Source organism: Rhinoraja longicauda, chromosome 14 (assembly GCF_053455715.1).
Source record: "Rhinoraja longicauda isolate Sanriku21f chromosome 14, sRhiLon1.1, whole genome shotgun sequence".
Lineage (NCBI taxonomy): Eukaryota > Metazoa > Chordata > Chondrichthyes > Rajiformes > Arhynchobatidae > Rhinoraja > Rhinoraja longicauda.
The window spans coordinates 21452609-21480516 of record NC_135966.1 but is presented as its reverse complement, the minus strand read 5'-3'; the positions used below and the strand labels follow the sequence as shown (position 1 = coordinate 21480516).

The window sequence follows — 27908 nt, the reverse complement described above, 5'->3', positions numbered from 1 at the left end:
CCAGGCTCTGTCCCACCCCACCTCTCTTCACGTTTCCCCTTCCACTCCCACCCAATCAGTTGGAAAAAGCGACTCAACCTAAAACATGTACACCTAAAACCTGAACACGGTGTTCGTTGACAAATTTGTGAGAGCATAGGAGACTGAGGGGTGATCTTATTGAGGTGCATATGAGGGGCATAGATAAGGTGACTGCACACAATATCTTTTCCAGAGCTGGGGAATCGAGTACTAGAGGGGATAGGTTTATGATGAGAGGGGAAAGATTCAATTGGAACCTGTGAGGCAACTTTTTCCACGCAGAGGATTGTACGTATTTGGAACAAGTTCCCAGATGGTTGAGGCAGGTTCATTAGTAACATTTAAAAGATATCTGGACAGGTATATAGATAGGAATGGGTCAAATGCAAACAAATGGGGCTAGTTTAGATGGGTATCAGGGTTGGCATGGACAAGCTGAGCCAAAGGACCTACTTCCATGCTTCTTGACTCCAAAACTGCTAAAACTGTATGATCAAGTTGTATAATACAACCTATTGAGTCCACCTTTCTTTCCACGAAGACCAGATTCGATCTCAGGCAATTCTTGGACATGAAAGGTTCACTTTATATTAATTCCCACAGCTGCTGCCTGGCCGGTATAGTTTTTCCCAGGAATGTGTTTTTATTCCAGTTCAGCCCTGCCAAACAACAAAGTGAGGGACTCACATACATTTCTGATTCTGATTCCGCCTGTTGAGTATTTCCAGCACATTTTGTTTTCTTTTGTACATATTTCGAGAATCTGCAGATATTTGAATTTGGAGCGCATTATAAAATATTTGACTTCCAATGTGGAGGAATATGTATCTTTACATAACCTTATCTACTGTATCCGTTGTTCTTGGAATGGACTATTATATATCGGTGAGACTAAGCGCAGACTGGGCGATCATTTTGCTGAGCACCTACACCTTTGCCGAGGTGATCTCCCGGTTGCCAAACATTTTAACACCCCTTCCCATTCCCATACTGACCTTTCTGTCCTGGGCCTCCTTCACTGTCAGAGTAAGGCCATACGCAAATTGGAGGATTTCACTTGGGCAGCTTACAACCAAGCAGTATGAATTACGTTTCTCTAATTTCAAGTAACCCTTGCATTCTCTCACTCTGCCCCTCCTCCACCCTAGTCATCCTGTTAGTTCCACTGTTTGCGTTCATGTATCCCTTCATTATCACCTGTTCCACAGCCAACAATAGACAATTGTAGGCTCCACCTTTGATGCCAGCTCTGATTTGTATTGAACCTTTCCATACCTCTAGTTTCCCTCCCTCCTGGCTCTCAGTGTGAAGAAAGGTCTTGACCTAAAATGTCACCTATTCCTTTTCTCCTGATGCTGCCTGACCCACTGAGTCACTTCAGCATTGTGTCTCTATCTTGTGGGATACATATAGGAAGGGACTGCAGATGCTGGTTTATCCTAAAGAGAGACACAAAATGCTGGAATAATTCAGCGGGTCAGGCAGCATCTTTGGAGAAAAGGAATAGGTGACATTTCAAGTCAAGACCCTTCTTTTGATTGAGAGGCGGGGGGGGGGGGGCTGGGAAACTAGAGGTATGAAAAGTTACAAAGAAAAATGAATGAAAGATGTGAAAACAACAAATCAAGCCAGCCAGGTGGTCCAAAATGGTTCATTGCTGGCTGTGGAGAAGGTGATAACGAGTGTGTACAAACAGTGAAACTCAATAGGACAACAGTGATGGACACAAATTGGCTGGAGTAACTCAGCGAGACAGGCAGCATCTCTGGAGAGAAGGAGTTGGTGATGTTTTGGGTTGAGTCCTTTCTTCAGACGACAGGGCGAGGGAGAGAGGAAAAGCAAGGATTGCTAAACGTTATTCCCTTATCATAAGCGTTATTCCCTTATGTATCTAAACATTATTCCCTTTTCATGTATCTAAACGTTATTTCCTTAATCCCTTATCATGTATTCATTCACTGTAAACGGATCAATTGTAATCAAGTATTGTCATTCTGCTGACTGGAAGCACGCAATAAAAGCTTTTCACTGTACCTTGGTACATGTGACAATAATAAACTAAACTCAAGTACTTGAAGTTAGAGAAATCAATATTCATAGCGCTGGGTTGTAAACTGCACAGGCGAAATAGAAATATGCTGTTCCTCCAATGTGCGCTGGGCCTCACTCTGACAGTGGAGGAGGCCCATTGTGGGATGACCCTCTAGCTCCATCCCTCCCCTCTTCCCAGTTCTCTGTCCAGTCAGACTGCCCTTGATTACATTTTATCTCCGTTTGCTTTGTTGTTATAAGGTCATAAGGATATTAGATTGGCCCATCGTCTACTTCACCATTCAATCATGGCTGATCTATCTCTCCCTCCTAACCCCATTCTCCTGAAATTTCCCCATAACCTCTGACACCCGTGCTAATCAAGAATCTATCTATCTCTGCCTTAAAAATATCCACTGAATATACCTCCACAGCCTACTGTGGCAAAGAATTCCAGATTCACCACCCTCTGACTAAAGATACCCTCTGACTTGTTACCAACTCCTTGCTATTCTACATTTTCCTTGATCCCCATCCCCTTTGTCTCGTTTTCACACCCAACACTTCCTTATCTCTGTATCTCCCTCTCCCCTGACATCAGGGTGAAGAAGGGTGTCGACCTGAAACGTCACCCATTCCTTCTCTCCAGAGATGCTGCCTGTCCTGCTGAGTTACTCCAGCTGACATCCTGGTGCCATCGCGACAACCTGAAGCTCAAAGCTCTTAAGATGGTGGAATTGATTGTAGACTTTAGGAGAGCACCCCTTCCCCCCCCCCCCCCCCCCACTGACCATCAACAACACCACAGTCACAACTGTGGAGTCATTTAAGTTCCTTGGAACCATCATCTCGAGGTACCTTAAATGGGAGGCCACCATCGACTCCACAGTCAAAGGCCCAACAGAGGATGTACTTCCTGCGGCAGCTGAGAAAACACAAACTGTCACAGGCAATGATGGTCCAATTTTATACTGCCGTCAGTCTGTCTCCATCATAGTCTGGTTTGGCTCAGCCCCCAAGCATGACATCCGGAGGTTACAGTGCATCATTCGATCAGCCGAGACGGTTGTTGGCTGCTACCTTCCCCCCATCGACAAATTGTACACTGCAAGGGCCAGGAAGCGAGTGGGTAAGATCATCTCTGACCCCTCTGACCCTAGCCACAAACTCTTTGAAGCACTTCCCTCTGGAAGGCGACTCTGGACAGTCACAGCCAGACATAAAAACAGCTTTTTTTCCCCCACGAGCAGTAGCTCTACTCAACAACCAAAAGTATGTAACGTCCTTGCACTCTGATATTTTATTTCTTTCTTCACATGTTTAAATTATAATGTTTTATTTTTAATTGTCTACTGTATATCGTGTCGTTACTTGTGAGCAAAGCACCAAGGCAAATTCCTTGTATGTGTACATATTTGGCTAATAAAATGTATCCAATTCATTTTGTGTCCATCATGGGATGATGTCAGTTGATCGCAGATTGGGACTACATAACCCACAGTGCAGCGCGGCCAGCCCCGCCTCTTTATGTCACCGCGTGTCGTCATGAGCGGGGCGGGACACGTCACGTCACCATGGCAACGGGCGCGAGAACGAGATGATGATTATAAAAAAGCGATGACGTACATCTCCCCGCCCCACAAGCCTTTGCAAAGAAGAAAGAACTTGACGGCGATAAGATGGAGCATTAGGGAGAGTCGGCGCTCTGGGGGGGCCGAGGGAAACGGATCGGAATAAGGCAGAGGGCGAAGAGTGTCGCATCTCGGTGGCTTCTATGTGCTCGCGCCTCGTCTGTCCTTGTGCTGAGAGAAACTGCAGACGAGGATGGCCAGCGCTAGTGGTTCGAAAGCGGAATTTATCGTCGGTGGAAAATACAAACTGGTCAGGAAGATCGGCAGCGGCTCGTTTGGAGACATCTATCTGGCGATCAACATCACCAACGGCGAGGTGAGTGACGGGCCCGGGAGCGGCCTGCTGCGCCCGCCCTTCATCGCCGCTCTGCATGGTTGTCGTTGTCTTTCATCGGCTGACGAAGCTTTTTTTTCTACCACCTCCCCTCCTCTAATCTTGCCCCTTTCCCTCCCCTCCTCTAATCTTGCCCCTTTCCCTCCCCTCTCCTTCCCATCTTTGCCCCCTTTCCTCTCCCCCATCTTTGCCCCCTTCCTTCTCCCCCCCATCTTTGCCTTTTCCCTCTCCCCCATCTTTGCCCCTTCCCTCTCTCCCATCTGTGCCCCTTCCCTCTCCCCATATTTGCCCCTTCCCTCTCCCCCATCTTTGCCCCCTTCCCTCCCATCCCCCATCGTTGCCCCTTCCCTCTCCCCCCATCTTTGCCCCTTCCCTCTCCCCCATCTTTGCCCCTTCCCTCTCCCCCATCTTTGCCCCTTCCCTCTCCCCATCTTTGCCCCTTCCCTCTCCCCCATCTTTGCCCCCTTCCCTCCCATTCCCCATCTTTGCCCCCTTCCCTCCCATTCCCCATCTTTGCCCCCTTCCCTCCCATTCCCCATCTTTGCCCCCTTCCCTCCCATTCCCCATCTTTGCCCCCTTCCCCATCTTTGCCCCTTCCCGCTCCCCCATCTTTGCCCCTTCCCGCTCCCCCCATCTTTGCCCCTTCCCTCCTCCCCCATCTTTGCCCCTTCCCTCTCCTCCCCCCATCTTTGCCCCCTCCCTCTCCTCCCCCATCTTTGCCCCCTCCCTCTCCTCCCCCATCTTTGCCCCTTCCCTCTCCTCCCCCCATCTTTGCCCCCTCCCTCTCCTCCCCCCATCTTTGCCCCCTTCCCTCTCCACCCCATCTTTGCCCCCTTCCCTCTCCACCCCATCTTTGCCCCCTTCCCTCTCCACCCCATCTTTGCCCCCTTCCCTCTCCACCCCATCTTTGCCCCCTTCCTTCTCCTCACCCCCATCTTTGCCCCTCCCTCCCATCTTGCTCCTTTGCCTTGCCCCACCCACTTGCTCCTCTCCCCTTTTGCTACCCCCCTTCCTTTTTTTCTCTAAATATACGTCACGTTTCTAGGAGGTGGCCGTGAAATTGGAATCACAGAAAGCGAGGCATCCCCAGCTTCTCTACGAGAGTAAACTGTACAAGATCTTGCAGGGAGGAGTCGGAATCCCGCACATCCGGTATGTTCATGCTAAACTTTGTGTTCTTTCCGCGCCCCAGCCCTCGTTTTGTGCTGTGGGCGACTTGGTCCCTCCCTTCCACCTCACGCTCCTCCCCCTCAGCTGAATCAAAAGGCCTGGGAGAAGTAGAAAGAATTTCGTCCCTCTTTTTTCAACCCGCTCTTTTATCCCCACCCCAGTCTGGTATACATTTTTTGGAGGAATTATTTCTACACGATGAGTAGCCTATTCTTAAATAAAGACTAAACTTCGTGCCTACGATCACTTTCCCTTGCAGTTACCCCGGCCTACCGATGTTGTCTTTAATTTCTGTTGCATTGTACTTATCACGATCTGCAAGCCGTGATTTTATTGCAAATTATCTTTAGACACTAAACTTAGAAGGTCTGTACCTAAACAATGTAGTGATCAGACGAACAATACGGATGACTGCGTGGAATGGCTGCTCTTTTGTTGTGTTTTGTACGGACATGTCATAAAATGGCGGATCGACGTGATTGGGAACAAGCTTCATCCAACAGGATTTGTGTATTTCTTTGTAGTCGGAACTTTACGAAGTAATGAGACTATCGACATGCTTGTTTATAATCAATATCAGCAAAGATTTTAAAAGGAAAAGAGTTTATGAGAAACCAGGCAGGCTTTTTCTACACCGTTGAACATTTGTTTAACTTTAGGAACTAAGGGAGTAGCTTGGCTCACCTATGTCTCACTGTTTAAAAACAATGAAAGTAAGAGCACTTTTTAAAGTCAACGAATGAAGTAAGGAGCTGTATCGAGAATAAAAATCCTGCTATATTCCCAGGTAAATAGAAAATGAGAATAAAGGCTTGGAAAAGAATCTTGGTTGTATCATTTTTTAAAATGAAGGATTGACATTTGTTGAGGGGAGGGAATGAAGTGGGCATTGAGTAGAAATGGAAATATTAAATTACAGACATTCTTAGTGTTTTGTTTTCACAGCTGAGGAAGAAAGCAAGGTACAGGGGGAACCTAAAAATGAAATTGATTACCTAATTTTACTGGAATTAATAAGATTGTTTTGCAAATGGGTTTGAAGATTAGTGTGACTGGTTGTAATCAAGTAACAAGAAGTTTCATTGCCCTAAATTAAAAGATTAATATTGTTGAACATTTTATTTTACTATTTAAATGGCAAATGTATACAGGTTAGAGTGAATGGCAAGGATAGAGGACCTGAGATGACAAGACATATTGAGGCTTTGGTCAGGCCAGGTACATGAAGCTGCACTCAAGTTAATCCCAGGAGGAATATTGGGAATGCAGGAGTATTCTTCAGGAAATCAGGAGTGTTATGGGTCACCTGGGAGATTCTCCATGAACATTTCTCCTAGTTTTACAAAGATGTAAGACATGAAAACCAGGAGCTTCAGGAAGGTTATTGGGATGTCTTGGGGATAGTCTGTTATGGTTGAGGGTGGACGTCTTCGAATGTATAAAGGTAGATAAATCTCATGAGTGACATGGTGGCGCTGTGGGAGAGTTGCTGCCTTGCATCGCCAGGTACCCGTATTCAATCCTAACAGGATGTGGGCGACGGAGTTTATACGTTCTCTGTGACCATGTTGGTTTTCATTGGGTGCTCTGGTTTCCTCCCACATTCCAAGGGAGTACAGGTTTGTATGTTAATTAGCTTTAGTAAAATTGTCCATGGTGTCTAGGATAGTGCTAGTGTGTGGGGATTGCTGGTCTGCACGGACTCTGGGCTGCAGGGCCTGTTTCTGCGCAGTATCTCTAAACTAAAATGCAGGGCCTGATATGTCCTAGAACCCTGTGATGAGCTGGAGAAGAAATTACGGGAGCCCCAGCTGAGACAAGGACGCAGCCCAGACTATCACACAATCCAACCTCCCTTCTATTGACTCCATTTCTCCCATAGCCAGCAGCCTAATTATAGAAGTGTGAAAACACACACCTCCAGATTTAGCTACAGTTTCTTCCCAGATGTTATCAAGCAACTGAATCATCCTACCACAACCAGAGAGCTGTGCTGAACTACCATCTACCTCAAACTATCCTTGATCAGACGTTGCTGGCTTTACCTTGCACTAAATGTTATTCCCTTATTGTGTATTTATACACTAAATGGCTCGATTGTGATCATGTATTGTCTTTCTGCTGACTGGATAGGATGCAACAAAAGCTTTTTGCTGTACCTTGGTACACACAATGAACTGATTAGAAATAATGTCACAAATCTGTTTTTTTTATGAAGAAACAATGAAGGTGGTTAAGGCAGTAAATGTGGTCTATCTGGACTTCGACATGGCTTTTGTTAAGATTTATTGTGGTAAATTGCTCTGGATGGTTAGATTGCATGTTAGATAATTGCATTGACGGGAGGATGCAGAGGGTGATGGTGGAAGTTTTTTTTGAACTGGAGGCCCATGACAAGTGACGTGCTTTGGGGATTGGTGCTCGGTCCTTTGTTGTTCAAGCATTGTGATAATTGGGATGAAAATGTACAGGGCATGACTAGTAAGTCTGCAGATGACACTAAGATATAAATTATTGTTAATTGAAGAAGGTTATCAAAAATTACAGTGGGATCTTTATCTGCTGGGTAAGTGGGCTGAGGAATGGCAAACTAAATATAAATGCAAGGGTTTGAATTTTAGGAAGTCAAACCAGTGTAGTACTTTCACAGGGAATGGTAGGTGCCTAGGTGCGTTATGGAACAGAGTGACCAAGGAGTACGAGAACTTGCTTCATAGGTAGACAGAGTGTTAGAGGGCTTTGAGTATGGAGTATGGAGGTTAACATTGGTTATGCTGGTAACGAGTTCAGTTTTTGTCACCCAGCTGTTGGAAAGATGCCATCTATATGCTAAACCTCTCATTTGTTTGTTTGTTGCTGAATTACAGCCAAAACGGTACACTAGCGCAATAATTTTAGGCCCACCTTACCGTCGTCCCTTTGGTGCTAATGGAAGAAGTTTCATTGAAATTGGTGTAATATTTTTAAAGTTATTCACATTTTAATGTTTAAATCTATCTCCTAGGGAGAGGGGGGGGGTGAGGGAGGGAGGAGGGGTTTGAGTAGGGGAAGGGGGGGGGTGGAGTGGGGGAGGGAGGGGAGGGGGGAATGCAGGAGAGGTTTGGGCCCAACAGGTCCACTTGGTCTAGTTAAGCTTTAAAGAGCCTTACAAGGATGTTGCCAGGGTTCAAAAGGTTCCGTATAGGAAGAGGCTAGGGTTTCATTCCTTGGAGCATTGGAGAATAATATTTGATCTTGCAGAGACACATAAAATCATGAGCGGCATAGATGGGGTGAATGCACATAGTCTTTTTCGCAGGCTTTGGGAATTAAGAACCAGAAGGTATAGCTTTATGAGGGGGATGATTTAATGGGAACCCAAAGGGCAACCTATATGCAGAGTACTGAGCTGCCAACGATGTAGTTGAGGCAGGTATGATAACATTAAAAGGACATTTGCACGGGCACATGGGTGAGAAAGATTTGGAGAGATGTGGGTCAAACACAGGCTAATGGAACTTCCATGGATGGATATCTTTGTCGGAATGGGCAAGTTCGGCCACAGGACCTGTTTGTGAGCTGTATTACTCTGACAGGTTTCTCTGTTTAACATCAGTTGATAAGCTGTCGGGATTTCTGACATTTCCTCCATAGGAAATCCTATCAAATTCTGTAGATTTAAACTTTTATGTTTTGTTTTTCCCTGAGTTGCCTGTGAATTTTCATGTGAAATGACAATTGTAGTCATGAAGTTGAGCATGTTCGTCAAGACATAATTTACTTTTGGGAATTACAGCAAATTATTGTAGCTTTATGCATTTGTTACTTTAAGTAGGGAGTTTTCTCATTGGGTTTTTAAATTTGGGAAGAAGAGTCTTCCCTTAGAGAAGGGTGCACGTTGAATGATTTTGAGCCTGCAATAGGATAAGTGAGATGTGCAACATCTGTGCTACTGCAGAAATACACTTTGTACCATGATGGTGTGCAAGGCGTTATGTCTATTTTGCTCAACTGGCTTTCCATATTAGAAGTTATATTTGTCATGTGTTGCTGTTTTGAAATTGAATTTGAATATCAAGTACATCTTACACAGGCTCCTTATTTATAACTAAATAAACATTTTGTTCAGTTTGAGCTCATTCAGTTCAAATCCTGCAGCTGAGTGCATATTGTTGCTATCTTTTTTGAGTTTAATACATGATGCTGTCAGTTATTTGCTTTCAAAGGTGCTTACCAAAGAATGAAAGAATGATCTACTGGTATGATATTTAACCTTATTCAGAGTGTTCAGAGATACAATATGGAAAGAAGCCCTTATGCCCACTGAGTACGTGCTGATCATTGATCACCCATTCACACTAGTTCTGTTATCCCACTTTCTCATCAACTCCCTACATATTAGGGGCAAATTTAGAGGTGCCATTTAACCTACAAACACTTGCTTGGGATGTGGGAGGAAGCCGGAACATCTGGTTATTCGTACTTTAGTGTTAAAGCTTGTTAAGATAGATAATGTTGCTTAGTGAATGCCAACGTAACTTCTTGGAGCTATAAAAGTCATTTTATATTGATAAACACCAAATTTGTTTTGTGTATCCATTTACAAATTCTACAAAGTGTTAACAATATTGATGCTGCTTTAACGTAACCATTCTGTTTTATTGATGCTATGTATTATGCATATCCTAATGCTCTAATTTTAAGTACTTTGGCATTCTTAACTCAATTGAAGTTGCTGTATTATATTTAATAACATTTTTGATCAAAGTTTTTGATCATCTCTAATTTTGATTTGGGTCTGAGAACATTTTAATATATTGTGCATAAATGTCACAACATCCAGAGGCAAGCTAAGAATTTGTATTTTTCATTTGTAGGTGGTATGGGCAGGAAAAGGATTACAATGTCCTAGTTATGGACTTGCTTGGACCTAGCCTTGAAGATCTGTTTAACTTTTGTTCACGAAGATTCACAATGAAAACTGTTCTCATGTTAGCTGATCAGGTAAGTTACATGAATGCAGTAATTCCTGAGACCTGGATTTGCACGCTCATTTAGTAAACTTTATTCACACTGGGATGCTATGACATTTAATTGAGTAGCTTGGAGCTAAAACGGGATAATTGTTACTGGAGAATTTCAAGTGTAACCTATAATAGCTGAAAATCTTGCTTTAATATGTACAGTGCCCTCCATAATGTTTGGGCCAAAGACCCATCATTTATTTATTTGCTTCTGTACAATTTGAGATTTGTGATAGAAAAAACAATCACATGTGGTTAAAGTGCACATTGGCAGATTTTATTAAAGGGTATTTTTATACATTTTGGTTTCACCATGTAGAAATTACAGCTGTGTTTATATATAGTCCCCCCCATTTCAGGGCACCATAATGGCTTCACAGGTGTTTGTAATTGCTCAGGGGTGTTTCCATGCTTCCATAATGCAGGTATTAGCACCCAGTCTTTCCATCACCTTTGGAAACTTTTATTGCTGCTTATCAACATGAGGACCAAAGTTGTGCCAATGAAAGTCAAAGAAGCTGTTATGAGACTGAGAAACAAGAATAAAACTGTTAGAGAGATCAACCAAACCTTAGGCTTACCAAACTGTTTGGAACATCATTAAGAAGAAAGAGAGCACTGGTGAGCTTACTAATCGCAAAGGGACTGACAGGCCAAGGAAGACCTCCACAGCTGATGACAGAATTCTCTCTATAATAAAGAAAAATCCCTAAACACCTGTCCGACAGATCAGAAACACTCTTCAGGTGTCAGGTATGGATTTGTCAATGACCTCTGTCTGCAAAAGACTTCATGAACAGAAACACAGAGGCTACACTGCAAGATGCAAACCACTGGTTAGCTGCAAAAATAGGATGGTTGGGTTACAGTTAGCCAAGAAGTACTTAAAAGAGCAACCACAGTTCTGGAAAAAGGTCTTGTGGACAGATGAGACGAAGATTAACTTATATCAGAGTGATGGCAAGAGCAAAGTATGGAGGAGAGAGGAACTGCCCATGATCCAAGGCATACCATCTCATCTGTGAAACACGATGATGGAAGTGTTATGGCCTGGGCATGTATGGCTGCTGTAGGGTCTGGCTCACTTATCTTCATTAATGAAACAACTGCTGATGCAGTTGTTAGCTGCTGCTAGCATAATTAATTCTGAAGCGTAGAGACACATCCTATCTGTTCAAGTTCAAACAAATGCCTCAAAACTCATTGGCCAGCAGTTCATTCTACAGCAAGACAATGATCCCAAACATACTGCTAAAGCAACAAAGGAGTTTTCTAAAGCTAAAAAATGGTCAATTCTTGTGGCCAAGTCAATCTACCGATCTGAACCCATTTGAGCATGCCTTTTATATGCTGAGGAGAAAACTGAAGGGGACTAGTCCCCCAAAATAAGCATAAGCTAAAGATGGCTGCAATACAGGCATGGCAGAGCAGAGAAGACACCCAGCAACTGGTGATGTCCATGAATAGCAGACTTCAAGCAGTCATTGCATGCAAAGGATATGCAACAAAATACTAAACTTGACATTGTTGTGTCCCAAACATTATGGTGCCCTGAAATGGGGGGACTATGTAGAAACACTGCTGCAATTTTTTACATGGTGTAACCAAAATGTATAAACACGGCCTTTATTAAAATCTGACAATGTGCACTTTAACCACATGTGATTTTTTTTTCTATTACAAATATCAAATTGTGGAGTACAGAGGCAAATAAATAAATGATGGGCCTTTGTCCCAAACATTATGGAGGGCACTGTATGAGAATTAATAAAGTTTGCAAACTTGCATGTTTTTTTGGTAAGAATATTTATGACAGTTTTGACGGGCGTGGTGAAGGATCAGATTTGACTAAAGAGTTTGTTGGTGCATCAAGGATTGAATGCAGTTTATCATCAAAGAAAAAAAATTGTGCAGTAAACATTTGATTAGACGAAGTTTGCGGTTTATATGTAAAAGCCACTAGAATGGAAATTTGGGGGAAAAGAGAACTATTTTGCTGTAAGTAGACAATAACAAGGCAATGAATTACTGCTCGAGTTGGATATCAGATGGTGGTGCTAGTGAAGCAGAGGTTAAGGTTCTGAGACTGCAAATTGATAAGGCCATGTAGAACCTGTGGATAATTGTATTTTAGATAAGGTGAATAGCCAGCCTTTCCCCAGGGTAGAAGAATCTAAAACTTGAGGATATTGTGATTAAATAAAGAGAGAAAAGATCCAAAAGGGCCCCGCAGGGCTCTTGGCTCCGCCATCCCCAGACTTCTACAAATCACTCTTGTCCATGTACCTGTCCGTCTTTTTCAATTTTGCAATCTGCGGCCGGGGCTCTGGAACTCCAACCCAGCTGGAGCCAGCACATCTATCCCCAGAGTCGACTTCCTTGGCCGGCTGGATAAACCAGTAAAGCTCTGGAACCAAGAGTGCCAGAAAATCAGTGGTGGAACTGTAATAAGTAAATATTAAATTTAAGTGCAAGATTATATAACTAAATTAATTAAGACGGGGTTAAAATATAAAACACAACAGAAAAGCCAATTGCTGCTTTTTTGGGCTGATTATCAATTAATGTGCGAATTTACTTAAATGTTATTAGTATACAGTGACATTCACGTTATTTTGCAATGTCCGTTTTTACTTTGAAATGCACTAAAAGAGGCTTGAAACTGGTAATGTGTATAAATTTTACAATTTTTTGATCCCTGCTCTACACCTCGCGCAAGTGCTCGGCTCTTTTCTTCTTTTTTTACCTCATCACATGCCTGAATGATCCAGTCACCCTTTCATAGCTCAAACCTTCCTGACCTGGTAGTATCCTCGTAAATCTTTTTTGCACTCCATCAGGTCGTTATTATAATTTTTTTTTAAACTGGACACAGCATTGATTCGTGTGTGTCACACTATTTGTCTTTTATTGTCAGAGTATACCGAGATTTTTGAATGTTACTTCCATATCGATGCTATCAAATATATAAATATATTTTTATTTGGTGAAAATGAAAAAAAAGGGGGACAAGGTAAAGTGCAAAAAAAGGTTCGTGCAGGGGTCAGTTGTGCCAGATGACCCTGGGGGCAGAGACAGATCATGGTGGGCTCTCAGCAGGACCGATTCAGAGCAGCTATAGCTCGAGGGATAAACCTGTTTCTTAGTCTGGAGGTGTGGGCGTAAAAGACTTTGTAACGTCTGCCAGATGGGAGTAGTTCAGACGGTGCCATGGGTATGTGGAGTCTTTGTAGATGCTGGTGGGTTTCCTGAGGCAGCATGCCTTGTAGATGTCCTCCAAGGCTGGCAGCTGTGTCCCAATGATCCTCTGCGCTCTACAGACGACCCGCTGAAGAGCTTTCCTATCTGCTGCCGTGCAGCTGAAATACCACACATAGATGCCGTATGTCAGTATGCTCTCTGTAGTGCAGCGGTAGAAGGTCATCAGTAGCTGTTGTGGCAGCCTGACCTTTTTTAGCGTTCTCAGGAAAAACAGCCTGAACCTCCATCTGAAAAACTACCCTCTCCTACCCATTGTCTTCTCTTCAAGCCCATTTTGTATCCTATTCCTGGATCCCATGCGATCTAACCTTCCAGACTGGACTACCATGTGGTAACTTGTCAAAGGGTTTGCTGAAGTCTATGTAGACAATGTATACTTAGTGACACAACTTTAGCCATTTTCCAGTTATCCAGTACCTTGCCAATGGCCTTTGGTGATACAAATATCTCTGCCAGTGGCCCCACAATCTCTCACCTAGCTTTCCACAATGTGGGAGGGGATACACTTGCTCAGGGTCTAGGGGTTTATCTACTTAATACATTTTAAGATCTTCAAATCCTCTCCGGTAATGTGGACAGATAAAGCCTGGCCAGTGATAATGTGTACATTTGAGGTGTCAATGGTTTTTTTAATTATTGTGTACTGTGGTACAGTGAAATTTTGCATAATTTATGTATAGAGATCAGTAAGATTATTTCTATACACAAGTACAATCCCCGGTTAAGTACATAATGCATAGAAACAGCCCACTGAGCCCATGTGCAAGGGTCGCTGGGTTTTGGTATCATTTTCAAAGTCCCAGTTGTAGCTTGCCATAAAGGCCCTTTGCAGTAATCATCGTGAACTGGATCTTCCACGAACCGTCGTCTCTCTCATCTCTTGTTCGCCACCAGCCTTTGTGCCCCGGGAGTGTCACCTGCTGCCAACATTGAGGCATGGAAAGCAAGATCACCGGTTCTTTGGCCCTTTGTCCTGAGTCCACTGGTTTTGCCGACTGCCTCTACCCTTATCTCCAGCTCCCAGTCTTCGGGGGCAGCAGGAGACGAGCCTCTGTCGAGGCTCCCACACCAGGCCGGCTCGATGGTGCGGGAGCCAGACCTTCTGCCTGCCAGGCCGTGGCGGTAGCTCACGGCCCTCTGGGAGATTCTGCTACCTGCAGCCCTCCATGAGCCTCTGCTTTGCATCGCCCTCAGTTGATTGTAGTGTGCTTGAGGTGAAAAGGAGACAAAAGGATGTCAGGCAGGGAAAGAAGAGAAGTGAAGCGTAAAATTAAAATGAGGGGTATGGGTGAAAGGGGGTGGGTAAAGGGGAATAACAATGAAATGGGAGGGGTTGAAGATGAATGTACAACGAAAGGTAAAGGAGCTGGGTGACAGTGGGGAATGCATGGAGAGGTGTGGGTGGCAAGGAATGCACAAACTAAGGAGTTGCAAAGACTGGTGACCGGTGTTGGGATCATATTGAATGTGGTGGAAATAGCGGAGCATGATATGTTGGATGCAGAGGTTGGTGGGGTGAATGGTGTGAACCAGGGGAACTCCATCCACAACAATGGGGGGGGGGAACCATCTTTTTTGAAGAAAGAGGATGTCTCCATTTTTTTTCTGCTTGACAATTTTCAAAGTTACTTAAGTGCTGCTCTATTAATCAAAATCTGGTTAGAACCATTGCGGCCTGCGTAATACCAATAGTGTTCCCAAATTCATCCATTACGCTATATTCGATTTGTGCTATGGAAGAGGCAAGGTTCTGCAGTTGCTGGTTTACCATAAAATACACTAAAATAAGTGCTGAAGTAACTCAACGGGTCGGGCAGCTCTGGAGTTGTGAATGAAGATGTTTTCTGGTATCACAAAAGCTGGGGTAACTCAGCGGGTCAGGCAACATCTCGGGAGAGAAGGAATGGGTGACGTTTTGGGTCAAGACCCTTCTTCAGTCTGAGGAAGGGTCTCGACCCGAAACATCGTCCATTCCTTCTCTCCTGAGATGCTGCCTGACCCGTTGAGTTACTCCAGCTTTTTGTGATACCTTCAATTTGTACCAGCATCTGCAGTTATTTTCCTGCACAAGATGTTTTCTGTGTTAGGGAAGGACTGTTATAACAGAACCACCTGTAGATGGAATTTCAGTTTTAATTTTGTAAAAATTGAAATAGTAGAGCTTGGTGGGGGCACCATTTACTGACTGGATAATGATGTGCCAGCAATGATTGAATTAGTTTAATTCATGAAAAATTGACTGTTTCTATTCTTTGTTGGCAATAATTCAAAGGTCTTTTATTGTTACATGTACCAGTTAAGTTACAGTGATATGCGAATTACCATACAGCCATACGAAAAAAAGCAACAAGACACACACCTACATAAAAGTTAACAGAAACATCCCCCACCACAGCGTATTCCCCACATTCCTCACTATGATGGAAGGGAAAAAAAGTCCAATTCTCTTCCTCTTTATTCTCCATGGCTGGGGCAGTCGAACTATCTGTCGGGGCGGTCGAAGCTCCTACGGCATGGAGTTCCCGGTGTCGGTCTCTGATCAGAGACCGTGGGCTCCGTGATGTTAAGTCCACAAGCACCCACTTTTGGAGCTCCGAGGTCGATCCCTGGCAAAGGGACCGCGAGCTCCGCGATGTTAAAGTCCCGCAGGCTCCCGCGGTGGAGCTCTCAAAATCAGTCTCCAACTCCTCAATGTTAGGCCGCAGCGCGGACAGAGATACAATACCAAAACAAATCGCATCTCCGTTGAGGTAAGGGGTTAGAAAAAGTTTCCCCCGACCACATACCACATAGAACAAGCTAAAGAACACTAAAAACATACATTGAACGCATACTATTAAAACACAAAGAAGGAAGGGACAGACAGACTGTTGGCGAGGCAGCCATTGCTGGTGCCACCCAGTGGACCCTTACAGTCAAGTCCATGGGCGGCACGGTAGCGCAGCGGTAGAGTTGCTGCTTTACAGCGAATGCAGCGCCGGAGACTCAGGTTCTATCCTGACTACGGGTGCTGCACTGTAAGGAGTTTGTACATTCTCCCCGTGACCTGCGTGGGTTTTCTCCGAGATCTTCGGTTTCCTCCCACACTCCAAAGACGTACAGGTATGTAGGTTAATTGGCTGGGTAAATGTAAAAATTGTCCCTAGTTGGTGTAGGATCGTGTTAATGTGCGGAGATCACTGGGCGGCACGGACTTGGAGGGCCGAAAAGGCCCGTTTCCAGCTGTATATATATGATGATATGAATAGTGTTAAATGTGTTACATGATTATTGATTGATTGATTGATTGTGAGGCACATTTTTAATGACCTAATGAGAAACTTGACTTTAGCAGGTATAGGATTTGAGTGTTTTGGGATCTTCTCCAACATTCAATAAGATCAAGGAAAAGATTCTATGTGACTCTCCTTTCCAGGTGTTCGTGCTATCTTAGTGATGCAGGAATGAAACTTGAGGTTGTGAAGACTGAATAACGCTCGTGGAAGCAAAGGGATCCTATTTTGATCTATTTTATTGTGTGGAGTTTCAGTTTTGGGTTTGCTGAAAATAGGAATTGTGTGAATATTATTGGCCTCTTTCACATTTGCTAACGGGTCTGGATTGATTTATCACTTTTTTTCCATGAATCTGGGGGAGGGGGGGTTGTCAATGACTATAACCTTGCATTTCTGGTCTTCTGAGATGAATTCCACTGTCAAATGAAGATATTTATTTCTTCTCAATCCTTATGAGATGCTCGTAATCTGCAGAAGGCTCCCGACCTGAAACATCACCTGTCTCTTCTCTGGAGATGCTGCCTGCCCTGTTGAGTTACTCCAGTGCTTTTTTACTCAAAATCCCAGCAACTCCAGTTCCTTAGGTCACCTGTAACGCTTAGTTGTTGATGCTCAACTGGAAGAAATAGCTTTTCAGTATCTAGTCTGCCAACTAAATGTACAAAATGTTTTATACATTTCAATATCTTCATTTAAATACCGTGAATGTTGATCTGTTATCTTTTTGCTGATTAATCTTTCACGTGCAGTAAAAGGAAATAGTGAACTTAAATTTTTGGAATGTTAAAAAGTGCCTATAAAAAAAAAGCCCAACATTCAGTCTGAAGAAGGGTCTCGACCCGAAATGTCACCCATTCCTTCTCTCCCGATATGCTGCCTGACCTGCTGAGTTACTCCAGCATTTTGTGAATAAATCGATTGGGAACATTTTTCCTGCATCTAGCTTGTCCAGTCCTTTTATAATTTTATATGTTTCTATAAGATCCTCTCTCATCCTTCTAAACTCCAGTGAATACAAGCCTAGTCTTTTCAATCTTTCCTCATATGTCAGTCCCGCCATCCCAGGGATCAATCTCGTCAACCTACACTGCACTGCCTCAATTAAAAGGATGTCCTTCCTCAAATTAGGAGACCAAAACTGTACACAATACTCCAGATGTGGTCTTACCAGGACCCTATACAACTGCAGAAGATCCTCCTTACTCGTATACTGAAATCCTCTTGTTATGAAGGCCAACATTCCATTAGCTTTCTTCACTGCCTGCTGTACCTGCACGCCAACTTTCAGTGACTGGTGTACAAGGACACCCAGGTCTCGCTGCACCTCCCCCTTACCTAACCTAACTCCATTGAGATAATAATATGCCTCCTTGTTTCTGCCACCAAAGTGGATAACCTCACATTTATCTACCTGTCCAGGTCACCTTGCAACCTCCTAACATCCTCTTCACAGTCTACACTGCCACCCAGCTTTGTGTCATCCGCAAACTTGCTAGTGTTGCTTCTAATTCCCTCTTCCAAATCATTAATATATATGGTAAACCGTTGCGGCCCCAACACCGAGCCTTGCGGCACTCCACTCGCCACTGCCTGCCATTCTGTAAAGGACCCGTTTACTCCTACTCTTTGCTTCCTGTCTGCCAACCAATTTTCTACCCATGTCAACACCCTACCCCCAATACCATGTGCTCTAATTTTGGTCACCAATCTCGTGTGGGGGTCCTTATCAAAGGCTTTCTGGAAGTCTAGATACACTACATCCACTGGCTCCCCTTCATCCATTTTACTTGTCACATCCTCAAAAAAATCCAGAAGATTAGTCAAGCATGATTTCCCTTTCATAAATCCATGCTGACTTGGACTTATCCTTTTACTGCTATCCAGATGCACCGTTATTACCTCTTTAACAATTGACTCCAGCATCTTTCCCAACACCGAAGTCAGGCTAACTGGTCTGTAATTCCCCATTTTCTCTCTCGCTCCTCTCTTGAAAAGTGGGATAACATTAGCTATCCTCCAATCCACAGGAGCTGCTCCTGAATCTATTGAACATCGGAAAATGATCACCAATGCGTCCACTATTTCTAGAGCCACCTCCCTGAGGACCCGGGGATGCAGACCATCAGGCCCAGGGGATTTATCATCCTTCAGTCCCATTAGTCTACCCAATACTATTTCTCGCCTAATGAAAATTTATTTCAGTTCCTCTACCTCCCTAGATCCTCTGTCTTCCAGTACATCTGGGAGATTGTTTGTGTCTTCCTTAGTGAAGACAGATCCGAAGTACCTGTTCAACTCTTCTGCCATTTCCTTGTTACCGATAATAATTTCACCCATGTCTGCCTTCAAGGGACCCACATTTGGCTTTGCTACTCTTTTTCTCTTAACATATCTAAAGAAACTTTTACTGTCCTTCTTTATATTCTTGGCCAGCTTCCCCTCGTACGTAATCATTTCAGCCCGCATTGTCCGTTTTGTTACCTTCTGTTGTCCTATGAAAGTTTCCCAATCCTCTGGCTTCTGACTACTCTTTGCTGTGTTATACATCTTTTCTTTTAGTTTTATTCCATAGCTAACTTCCCTTGTCAGCCATGGTTGCCTCCTACACCCCTTAGAATCTTTCTTCCTGTTTGGAATGAAATGATCCTGCGTCTTCCGGATTATGCTCAGAAATTCCTGCCATTGCTGTTTCACCGTCAATCCTGCTAGGATCCCTTTCCAGTCTACCTTGGCCAGCTCCTCTCTCAATCCTTCATAGTCCCCTTTGTTCAATGGCAACACTGACGCTTCCGATTTAACCGTCTCCTTCTCAAATTGCAGATTAAAACTAATCATGTTATGATCACTACCTCCAAGCGGTTCCTTTACCTCGAGTTCTCTTTATCAAATCTGGTTCAGTGGACAACGCTAAATCCAGAATTGCCTTTTCTCTGGTAGGCTCCATTACAAGCTGCTCCAAGAATCCATCTCGGAGGCATTCTACAAACTCTCTTTCTTGGGGTCCAGAACCAACCTGATTTTCCCAGTCTATTGAAATCGCCCATCACCACAGTGGCATTACCTTTCTTACATGCCAGTTTTAACACCTGCTGCATCTTACACCCTACATCCGGGCTACTATTTGGGGGTCTGTAGATAACACCAATTAGTGTCTTCTTGCCTTTACAATTCCTCAACTCAATCCACAGTGACTCTACCTCGTCAGTCCCTCTGTCTTCCCTCGCAAGGGACTGAATTTCATCCCTCACCAGCAGAGCTACCCCACCGCCTCTACCCACCTGCCTGTCCTCTCTATAGGATGTATAACCCTGAATATTAAGTTCACAGGCCCAATCCTCCTGCAGCCACGTCTCTGTAATCCCCACAATGTCATATCTACCAACCTCTAACAGCCTCAAGCTCATCTATTTTACTTATTATACTTCGCGCATTCATATACAGTACTTTTAATTCCTTACTCATCGATCCCTTCACATCGATCCCTATTACACTTGGCTATACTCTCCTATCCCTTTGTGAGCTTTCTTTCCCGTTAATTCTGGGGTCATTAACTACTCTCTTTCCCTTTAACTACATCCTTGACTATCCCATTTGACACCCTCCACCCCCTTATTTAGTTAAAAACCACCCGTGTAGCAGTGGCAGACCTGCCTGCCAGAATGCTGGTTCCCCACCTGTTAAGGTGCAATCCGTCCCTTTTGTACAATTCCCCCTTACCCCAAAACAGATCCCAGTGATCTAAGAATCTAAATCCCTGCCCCCTGCACCATTTCCTCAGCCACACATTCAGGTCGTGTATCTCCCTGTTCCTGCTCTCGCCAGCACGAGGAACTGGAAGCAAACCGGAGATAACCACCCTGAAGGTCCAGCATTTTTCCGAGCTCTCTAAAGTCACGCTGCAGAATATTCATCTCCTTCTTTCCGACATCATTTGTGCCAACATGCACTACCACTTCCGGCTGTTCACCTTAGCCCTTGAGGATTTCCTGCACTCTGTCCGTGACATCTTGGATCCTGGCTCCAGGGAGGCAGCACACCATCCTCGAATCCCGTCTGTTGCCGCAGAAACCCCTGTCCGTACCTCTCACAATGGAGTCTCCTACTACCAGGGCGTTGCCTGACGTCATCCTCTTTGGTTTTGGCTCAACAGCACTTTTTGCTTCGCAAGCCACTCTGCCGCTCAGTGTGGCAACGTCTCCCACCCTCCCCAAGTATCCGTTGTTCTCCTCCTGACGGTCTCCCCACAACAGGTCCTCCATGGTTCTTCCCCTCCTTCATGGCCGTCCTCCACGCTCTTGTCAACCACGGGTCGACCTACGAGACTTCACCACCACCGAGGCCCCATCGCTGCGAGGCTTCACCGCCACCGAGGCCTCGCTACTGTTGACTCCTCCGTGGTGCCGACCCGGGCCCCTGCCGCTGGCTCCTCTGTCTGAACTGCAAGGCCCAGCTCTTCCGTCAGACCCGCAAGGCCCCGGCCTGGGCTTCCACGAGGCAACCCGGGAGGCATCGAGACCACGGTGCCTCAAAGGCCTTTGGGCGGGGGGGGGAATCGCGGCCTGTCGGAATCTCTATCTGCCAAAAACTGCATGCAAACATTTAGTTTGCAGAACCCTTGCGTCCAGCATTCATGATAACATTGAGTCAGCTGAGCAGTGAACTGCATTTTGTAATAACACAGAAGTAGGCCATTTGGCCCAAGGGGTCCATGTTGTCTGCCTGGGGCCAATTGCACCAACTATACTGCAGTGTGTAGCAGACTAGGAACGAGGAGGCCCATTAAGAAAGTAATGATTTTTACAGATGCTAAAATTTTATTCTGAGAAAAACAATAATTTGACATCTTTCTGAAAGAATGCTTTGTACTTTGGAGCCAGTGAGCATGCAGGCCATTAATTGTTGCTTAGTTTGGCATTAAAAGATCATCAATAGCATATGAACGCCTTAGTTTTATGCTGAGATTACTTTGAAAATACATGACACTTTTGATGTCTGACAGCTACTTTGGAATTTCCACCTATTCTATGCATGTGTGAAAATTCAAATGTTCAAGTTGGCTTCATTATATAATGACAGCAGATGTGAATAGTTTCTGGTTCATTGATGAAAGGTGGACTGACTAGCCTCTCATAAATTGTTCAAAAGAAATGTAATTGATTTTTCACAGATTAATGGCATACTGTTTGACGTCAGTTGGAATGTTTTCATCAATTTGGACTGATAAAATATTAATGCTTGCACAATTACCATTGGTATCAACAATAACCTGTGTTAACAGCAGTTCGAAGATAGACACAAAATGCTGGTGTAACTCACCGGGCAGGCAGCATCTCTGCCTAGAAGGAATGGGTGACGTTTCGGGTCGAGACCCTTCGGACTGATATCAGTCTGAAGAAGGGTCTCAAGACGAAACTTCACCCATTCCTTGTAAAACATGGCTGAAAATATCATGAATTAATTCATTCTTGCTCAGGCGGACGCCATGATCAACATTCAAGCAAAATTCTTATGTATTGGCATGTATAGCTGCCTACACAATAAATTCATGCAGTACAGGTTGACAAAACAGTCATTATTCATGTTATTGTAATTAAAACATTGTTTACCTTGATACATTTATAATTCCCCATTTTTGATTTACTCAGATTAGAATAACAATTGCAGTTCTTTGAGAAATGAGCATACATGTGATCTTTTTCAATACAAATTCTCAAATGAGTACTTTTGTTTTTCAGATGATCAGCAGAATTGAATATGTGCATACAAAGAATTTTATTCACAGAGATATCAAACCAGACAACTTTCTAATGGGTATTGGACGTCATTGTAATAAGGTAAGGATTCACTCTCGTTATCAAGAACCGTTTAACAGGCATCTAGTTTATCAGCCAATTTTTGGAAAGAAGAAAATTACGTATGTTCATGCTATAAATGACTTTACTGTTTAGAAGGACCTTATTTTCAATAAAATATTGACTTTTGTGAATATTAGTCCATTCATTTCATTGATTCCATTTAATTTTGGAGCTTCTAAATGTGATCCTTAAAATTACATTAAATTTAAGATGCAAGTTTCATCAAAAATTGCATGAAATGTCATATTTCTTGCCATTGTTTAATGAAGATACACAACATTTAGAAATTATGAGGAAATTCTTAAAATAAGATATTCAGTAATTTTAATCATTCCAGTCAACTGCAGTAAATCATGTAAAATAAATGAACAGCAATCTCTTCATTCCCTCCCCATTAAAAAAAAGTTATTATAAAATTGATGGAACAGCAATGGGTCGACTAAAAAGAAAAACTGCTGAAACTGAAGATATACTGCCATTGAGACTGGGTTTGTTGTTGAATTATGTCGCTCATTCAGCTGTGGTGAACATATCTATGTATTTGAATTTATGCATCGAGGTATCAGCACTTTAAAAAAATAGGCAAACAACAGTTTTCAATAAGGGAAGATCTGACTAGCTAATTTCCATTTACCTGTGAGAGCCAACTTTAAAAACCAAGTCAAGTTTAATGTTCCACCACTGCTAATTATCTGCTTCTTTACTAAACCATCCTTTTTTATTAATGTAGTTTTTTTGTTTTCTAATTGATCTGTGCTTAAGTTCTGTTTGTCAGAATTGCATGGGTGAGCCCCTTGTCTTTATTTTCCATGGGCAGTCCCATATTTTCAAGTTGTAGAATTAGCAACCATTTTACTTTTGAAAATGGAGGCCAAAAATCAACGGAATAGTCTGGATGTGTTCATGCAAGGGTTAGTTTTAATATGACCTATTATGCACTTGGACATTGTTACCTTTTTTATGATTTTTTTAATATAGTGTTGACTATATCAGTGACTTGTTCCATGAGTCCAATGTGTTTTTGCTGCACTGATATTTTAATCCTCCCATTTGGCAAATGATTTGCCTCAACTTGCCTATTTCAGACCTTTTTCATTTTTATGTATTGAATCTCATTTATTGTTTCTCCACTCATTGTTTCAATCCTTTTTGAATTTGTGATTGTTGGTATTCATTACTTATTTCATTTATAAATTTCTACATTTAACAGCTAATCATCTCAATTTAAATTTGGTAACTCATGAGAGTTATCTGGTTGTTAACAAGGTACTTGCCCATATGGTTCTACATGTTGTCTCCCAGCAATTACTTTAATGCATTCTCACTCCCCCTGTGGAATTGGAGCTCATGAAAACTTGGTACTTAAGTAAATGAGCCAAACTGTTCATTTATTTCATGTGGTTATACTTGCCCCTTTATGTTAGATAAAGTTGAATTGTGTGATTTCTTAAGCCTCTTTAATGGCACTAGAATAAATAGTGATGTTAATTCCTCTTTTGTTTCTTCAGAAATTTGAGCTTTTTATGTTTGTGTGCTTGATTGAAGTTTGTCATTTTTGAGCTTGAGCAGACAGGCAGCATTGGCAACATTAAGCATGCTGCATTTGAAAGTATATTGGACCTGTTTCTAGTGATGTAACTTGTGGAGTGCCAAACAGCCTTGTTAAAAAACAAAATTCCATTTTATTTTCTAGTCACATTGATAAACATCCCCAGAGCATGTTCTCCACTCCCTCCCCCCCCCCCCCCACCCCCCCCCCCTTCCCCCAATCCTATCCTATTTTAGGTGCTGCTGTTCCCTTTTAAGCGTTTACCAGTCTGCCTGTATGAATGCCAACTTGGGGCTATTAACTTTAATCTTGAAGGAAGATTGTCTGCAAAAAGAAAAGTTTTTTTGCTCTGAAAATAAATAAATTTGTGTATCATATTTTGGCCACACCAAAGAGACTGATTTTATTATGCAAAGACTATTGTACACATTTAACAGGACTTTTTCTTGTGCCCGGGTGGCATTATAAAATGATCAGATTTTTGGAAATATTTTATTGTCTCTTTTCAGAATGATTGTCGTTAACAGAAATATGTCTGGGGTAGTAGTTCAGCAGTTGCTGGTCGTCCTGAAATAGAACCATTTCTGTGTAATCTTAGTAATAATCTAGTTAGCTGAAGGGTTTATTATATTTCCCCAGCCCTTACCCCCAATTTTATCTGTAAGCATCCTTGAATATTTTCCGCTCAGTGGATAATCTAGATTTTTTTAATTTTTATCCAGTGGTGCTGGGACTATTTTCTCTCCACTTTTCTCATCTTCTGAGATCAATTAAAAATGATCAGAGATTTAAGCTGATAATTATTGTTTTTTTTTTTGTCTGTCAGCAACACACCTTAACAAAATGTAATAGATCTGTTCTAATCAAAGATCTGGTTTATCTACTATTGTGCCCAGTTTCTTGCATATTAAGTGTGTGAAAAGGATGCATTGACTTTTTTTCTTCCTGGTTTTGGGAAATGTTTGACTACATGTAGAAATGATCGAATGGCGGAGTAGACGATGGGCCGACTTGGTGTAGTCCCTATAATTCAGACGTAGGAATTGTGGTGTTTAATCTGCCACCCTGTAGGAATGTGATTGCACTTTCTGACAGTTTAAACATAATAAAGGAAGGATGAGAGATTAACTTCTTTTGGATTATTTAAGTCAAACATTTTATTTCCAAATTTGTTCTTTTTTACTTAGTTTCTTCAGCAACTTTTCTTTTGTCTCAAATGGAATTTGTGGCGTTGGAATTGTGTGACTCATTGATTGTTTGCCTTGTGAAAGTTTTTAATTCAATTGCCTATTTACCCAGAGCTGGCATTCAGCAGTATTTTCTTTGTTTTTAGGATATGACTAAAAATAGTGTTAACTCTAAGTGCAACAATAATAGTATAATTGCAACATATTTTAAACAGTAGCTCAGGATTTTTAAAATGTGTTCTTGCAGGCAAGCTTTTTTTAGTAAAGACCATGCTTTATTAATAAGTAGCATTTGTAAGTAAACTAGCGTAATGCATTGTTCTACATGATAGATTAGAGTGCATGCCTCATTACGGGCAGATCTAAAGATAATCAGGTTAAGATGCACAAGTAACTAATTAATAATTACAATAATATTTGTTGATAGACTAATTTGCAATATCCTTGGATTTTTTTCTGCCTTTGCACCATCTTCAAAGTGATAGGAGCAGAATTAGGCCATTTGGCCCATCGTCTACTCCGCCATTCGATCATGGCTGATCTACCTCTCCCTCCTAACCCCATTCTCCTGCCTTCTCCCCATAACCCCTGACACTATACAGCTGTTAACTGTACAGCCACACATTAACAATGTTTCCCTCTATTTTGACTAAATATATACAATATGATTTTCCATTTCTCAATCTCAAACTTTTTGTAGTTGAGGTGTAATTGGTAGCTGTGTTCCTCTGATGTGCAAACTAAGTATTTTGAATTAAGCAACAGCTAGGTTTCTGCTATTTTGGCTTGAGTGGTCTAGGATTCTTTGTTTTGATCCCTGTTTTATTTATTTTTTAAACCATCGACCTGCAGGTTTGGGATGAGAATTGGGTCAAGATTGGTTGAGGAGCTGTCAGTGGATGAACTCTAGTATTCCCTTTTGTGCTTCACAAGCCTCATTAGAAGGTGACTGCAGAATCCCTGATTAAAATTGGTGTTTTCGAAGTAGAGGAAGAAGTGCATTTTCAAAGCTTGGGAAGAAAGATATTTGCATCCTTTTTATAAGAATATTTTGCAATGATGAGTATTAAATGATTAGTTTGCATTTGATTCTAGGGCATAAATTTATCATGTTTTGTGTTTAAACCTTTTGCTCTTAAACTTGAGCAAATAGTGTAAAGAGGCACAGGATTTCGAGGAACTTTATTTTGGACAAAATGCAACGGTACCTTCATTGTTTATAGGCTTTAGCCAGAAAATACAGCAGGTTAGATATTTGTTCATATTTCAGTTAAACAAAATTGGAATTCTCAGAAAAAGAAAAAGGCACTAAGTATTGTATAAGCATAAGATGCTCAGAATCTTGTGGAAACAAATGTATTTAAAGCAAGAGCTGACACAATTCTGTAGGTATGATGTAATAATGGCATCAGATCTGTAACGGAGAGAGGAATTTATACATGTAATGCAGTTAATTTAAAATCTGAATTTAGCATGCCTATCATGTAATATTAACCACTTAAAATTTTGAACAATATTTTGCCTAAATGCCTTCTACCTCTTCCTTACTGAAGGTCTTGACATTCATTAAACAATACATTGGAGAAATTTTCATTTTAATTCTATTTTGGCCATAAAGGTAATCATTGGAGATTTTAAATTCTATATCAAATACATCCTCTTATAGTAGCCACTTATTATATTCATAGTGCCATTTTGAATCCCATTGAAATGTTGCATTAATTTATGTTTCCTTTTTAATAATTATGCTTTCTGGATTTGGAGATGCAACAAAATAGTTAAAATGTAGAACAGCAGTATAGCAAGTTTCAGAACGTACAGAATTGTCTGCAACACTGCAGTCCTAATATAGTTGCATGGTATTGATCATCGTCTGACCTTGCTTAGGTGCTTTGTACATTAATAACCTAAGGCCACGGGACATACTTGACTACGTTTGCCAAATGTCAGCTAATGTACTAATATAAGCACAGTGCTCAATATTTTTAACTGCCATTTGTTCTACACCCTAACATATTATTAAATAGATGCAACCATGTGATCTTGCTCCCCCTGCTCAATAGTCATTGGATTTGACCCAATCCCATGTTTTTCTAAGCTTTTAACTATTTTTGTTCATTTTGAAAGCACTGTGGTGATTTTGCTATTAATGCTTAATTTTGAACACAAAATTGATAGAGCTGATGTTGGGAAGATGGATGGCATTTGGCTACCCCTTCTTAAGCCTCCGTGTTGCCTGTCTGCGCTGGCCTTTCTATGTCAGCAATAATGTTCATGCACTGCCACAATCTTCATTTGTTCAGTGTTTAGAATCTCCAGTGGGGAAGAGGAAAAGAAGCATGACTGTTAGCCCTTCTCACGACCCAGCTTTCTCAGGATTAAATCAGGTCTGAAACTGTCTCCTACTCAAGCCACCCCAAATTCGTTTTTCCAATCAGATTTATGGCCACCACCTATGTTGGCATTATTCAGACATACATGGTAAACATGGTTTGCTTGCTTGAAAAATTCTTGTTCTGTTAATTAGTGGATTGATCTCCAGCTATGGTGTGCAATTGAAATTGGGCTGTAGTTTCACCAGCTCTGTATAA

At 42.3% G+C, this 27908-nt stretch overlaps 1 protein-coding gene across 3 annotated transcripts in view; it reads left to right on the top strand.

Moving 5' to 3' along the window:
• Window positions 1-3678: 3678 nt before the first annotated feature.
• The window catches only part of csnk1a1 (casein kinase 1, alpha 1), a 41242-nt gene continuing 17012 nt past the window's right edge, over window positions 3679-27908 (top strand). Inside the window, exons 1-5 of one of the 3 annotated variants that reach the window (XM_078411560.1) lie at window positions 3679-3999; window positions 5063-5169; window positions 10044-10170; window positions 22462-22560; window positions 27621-27704. In XM_078411560.1, coding sequence (XP_078267686.1) covers window positions 3877-3999; window positions 5063-5169; window positions 10044-10170; window positions 22462-22560; window positions 27621-27704 — 540 coding nt within the window. In that variant the 5' untranslated portion in view covers window positions 3679-3876. The remainder of the gene's footprint in view (window positions 4000-5062; window positions 5170-10043; window positions 10171-22461; window positions 22561-27620; window positions 27705-27908) is intronic. The other 2 variants (XM_078411559.1, XM_078411561.1) reach the window with 2 other exon arrangements.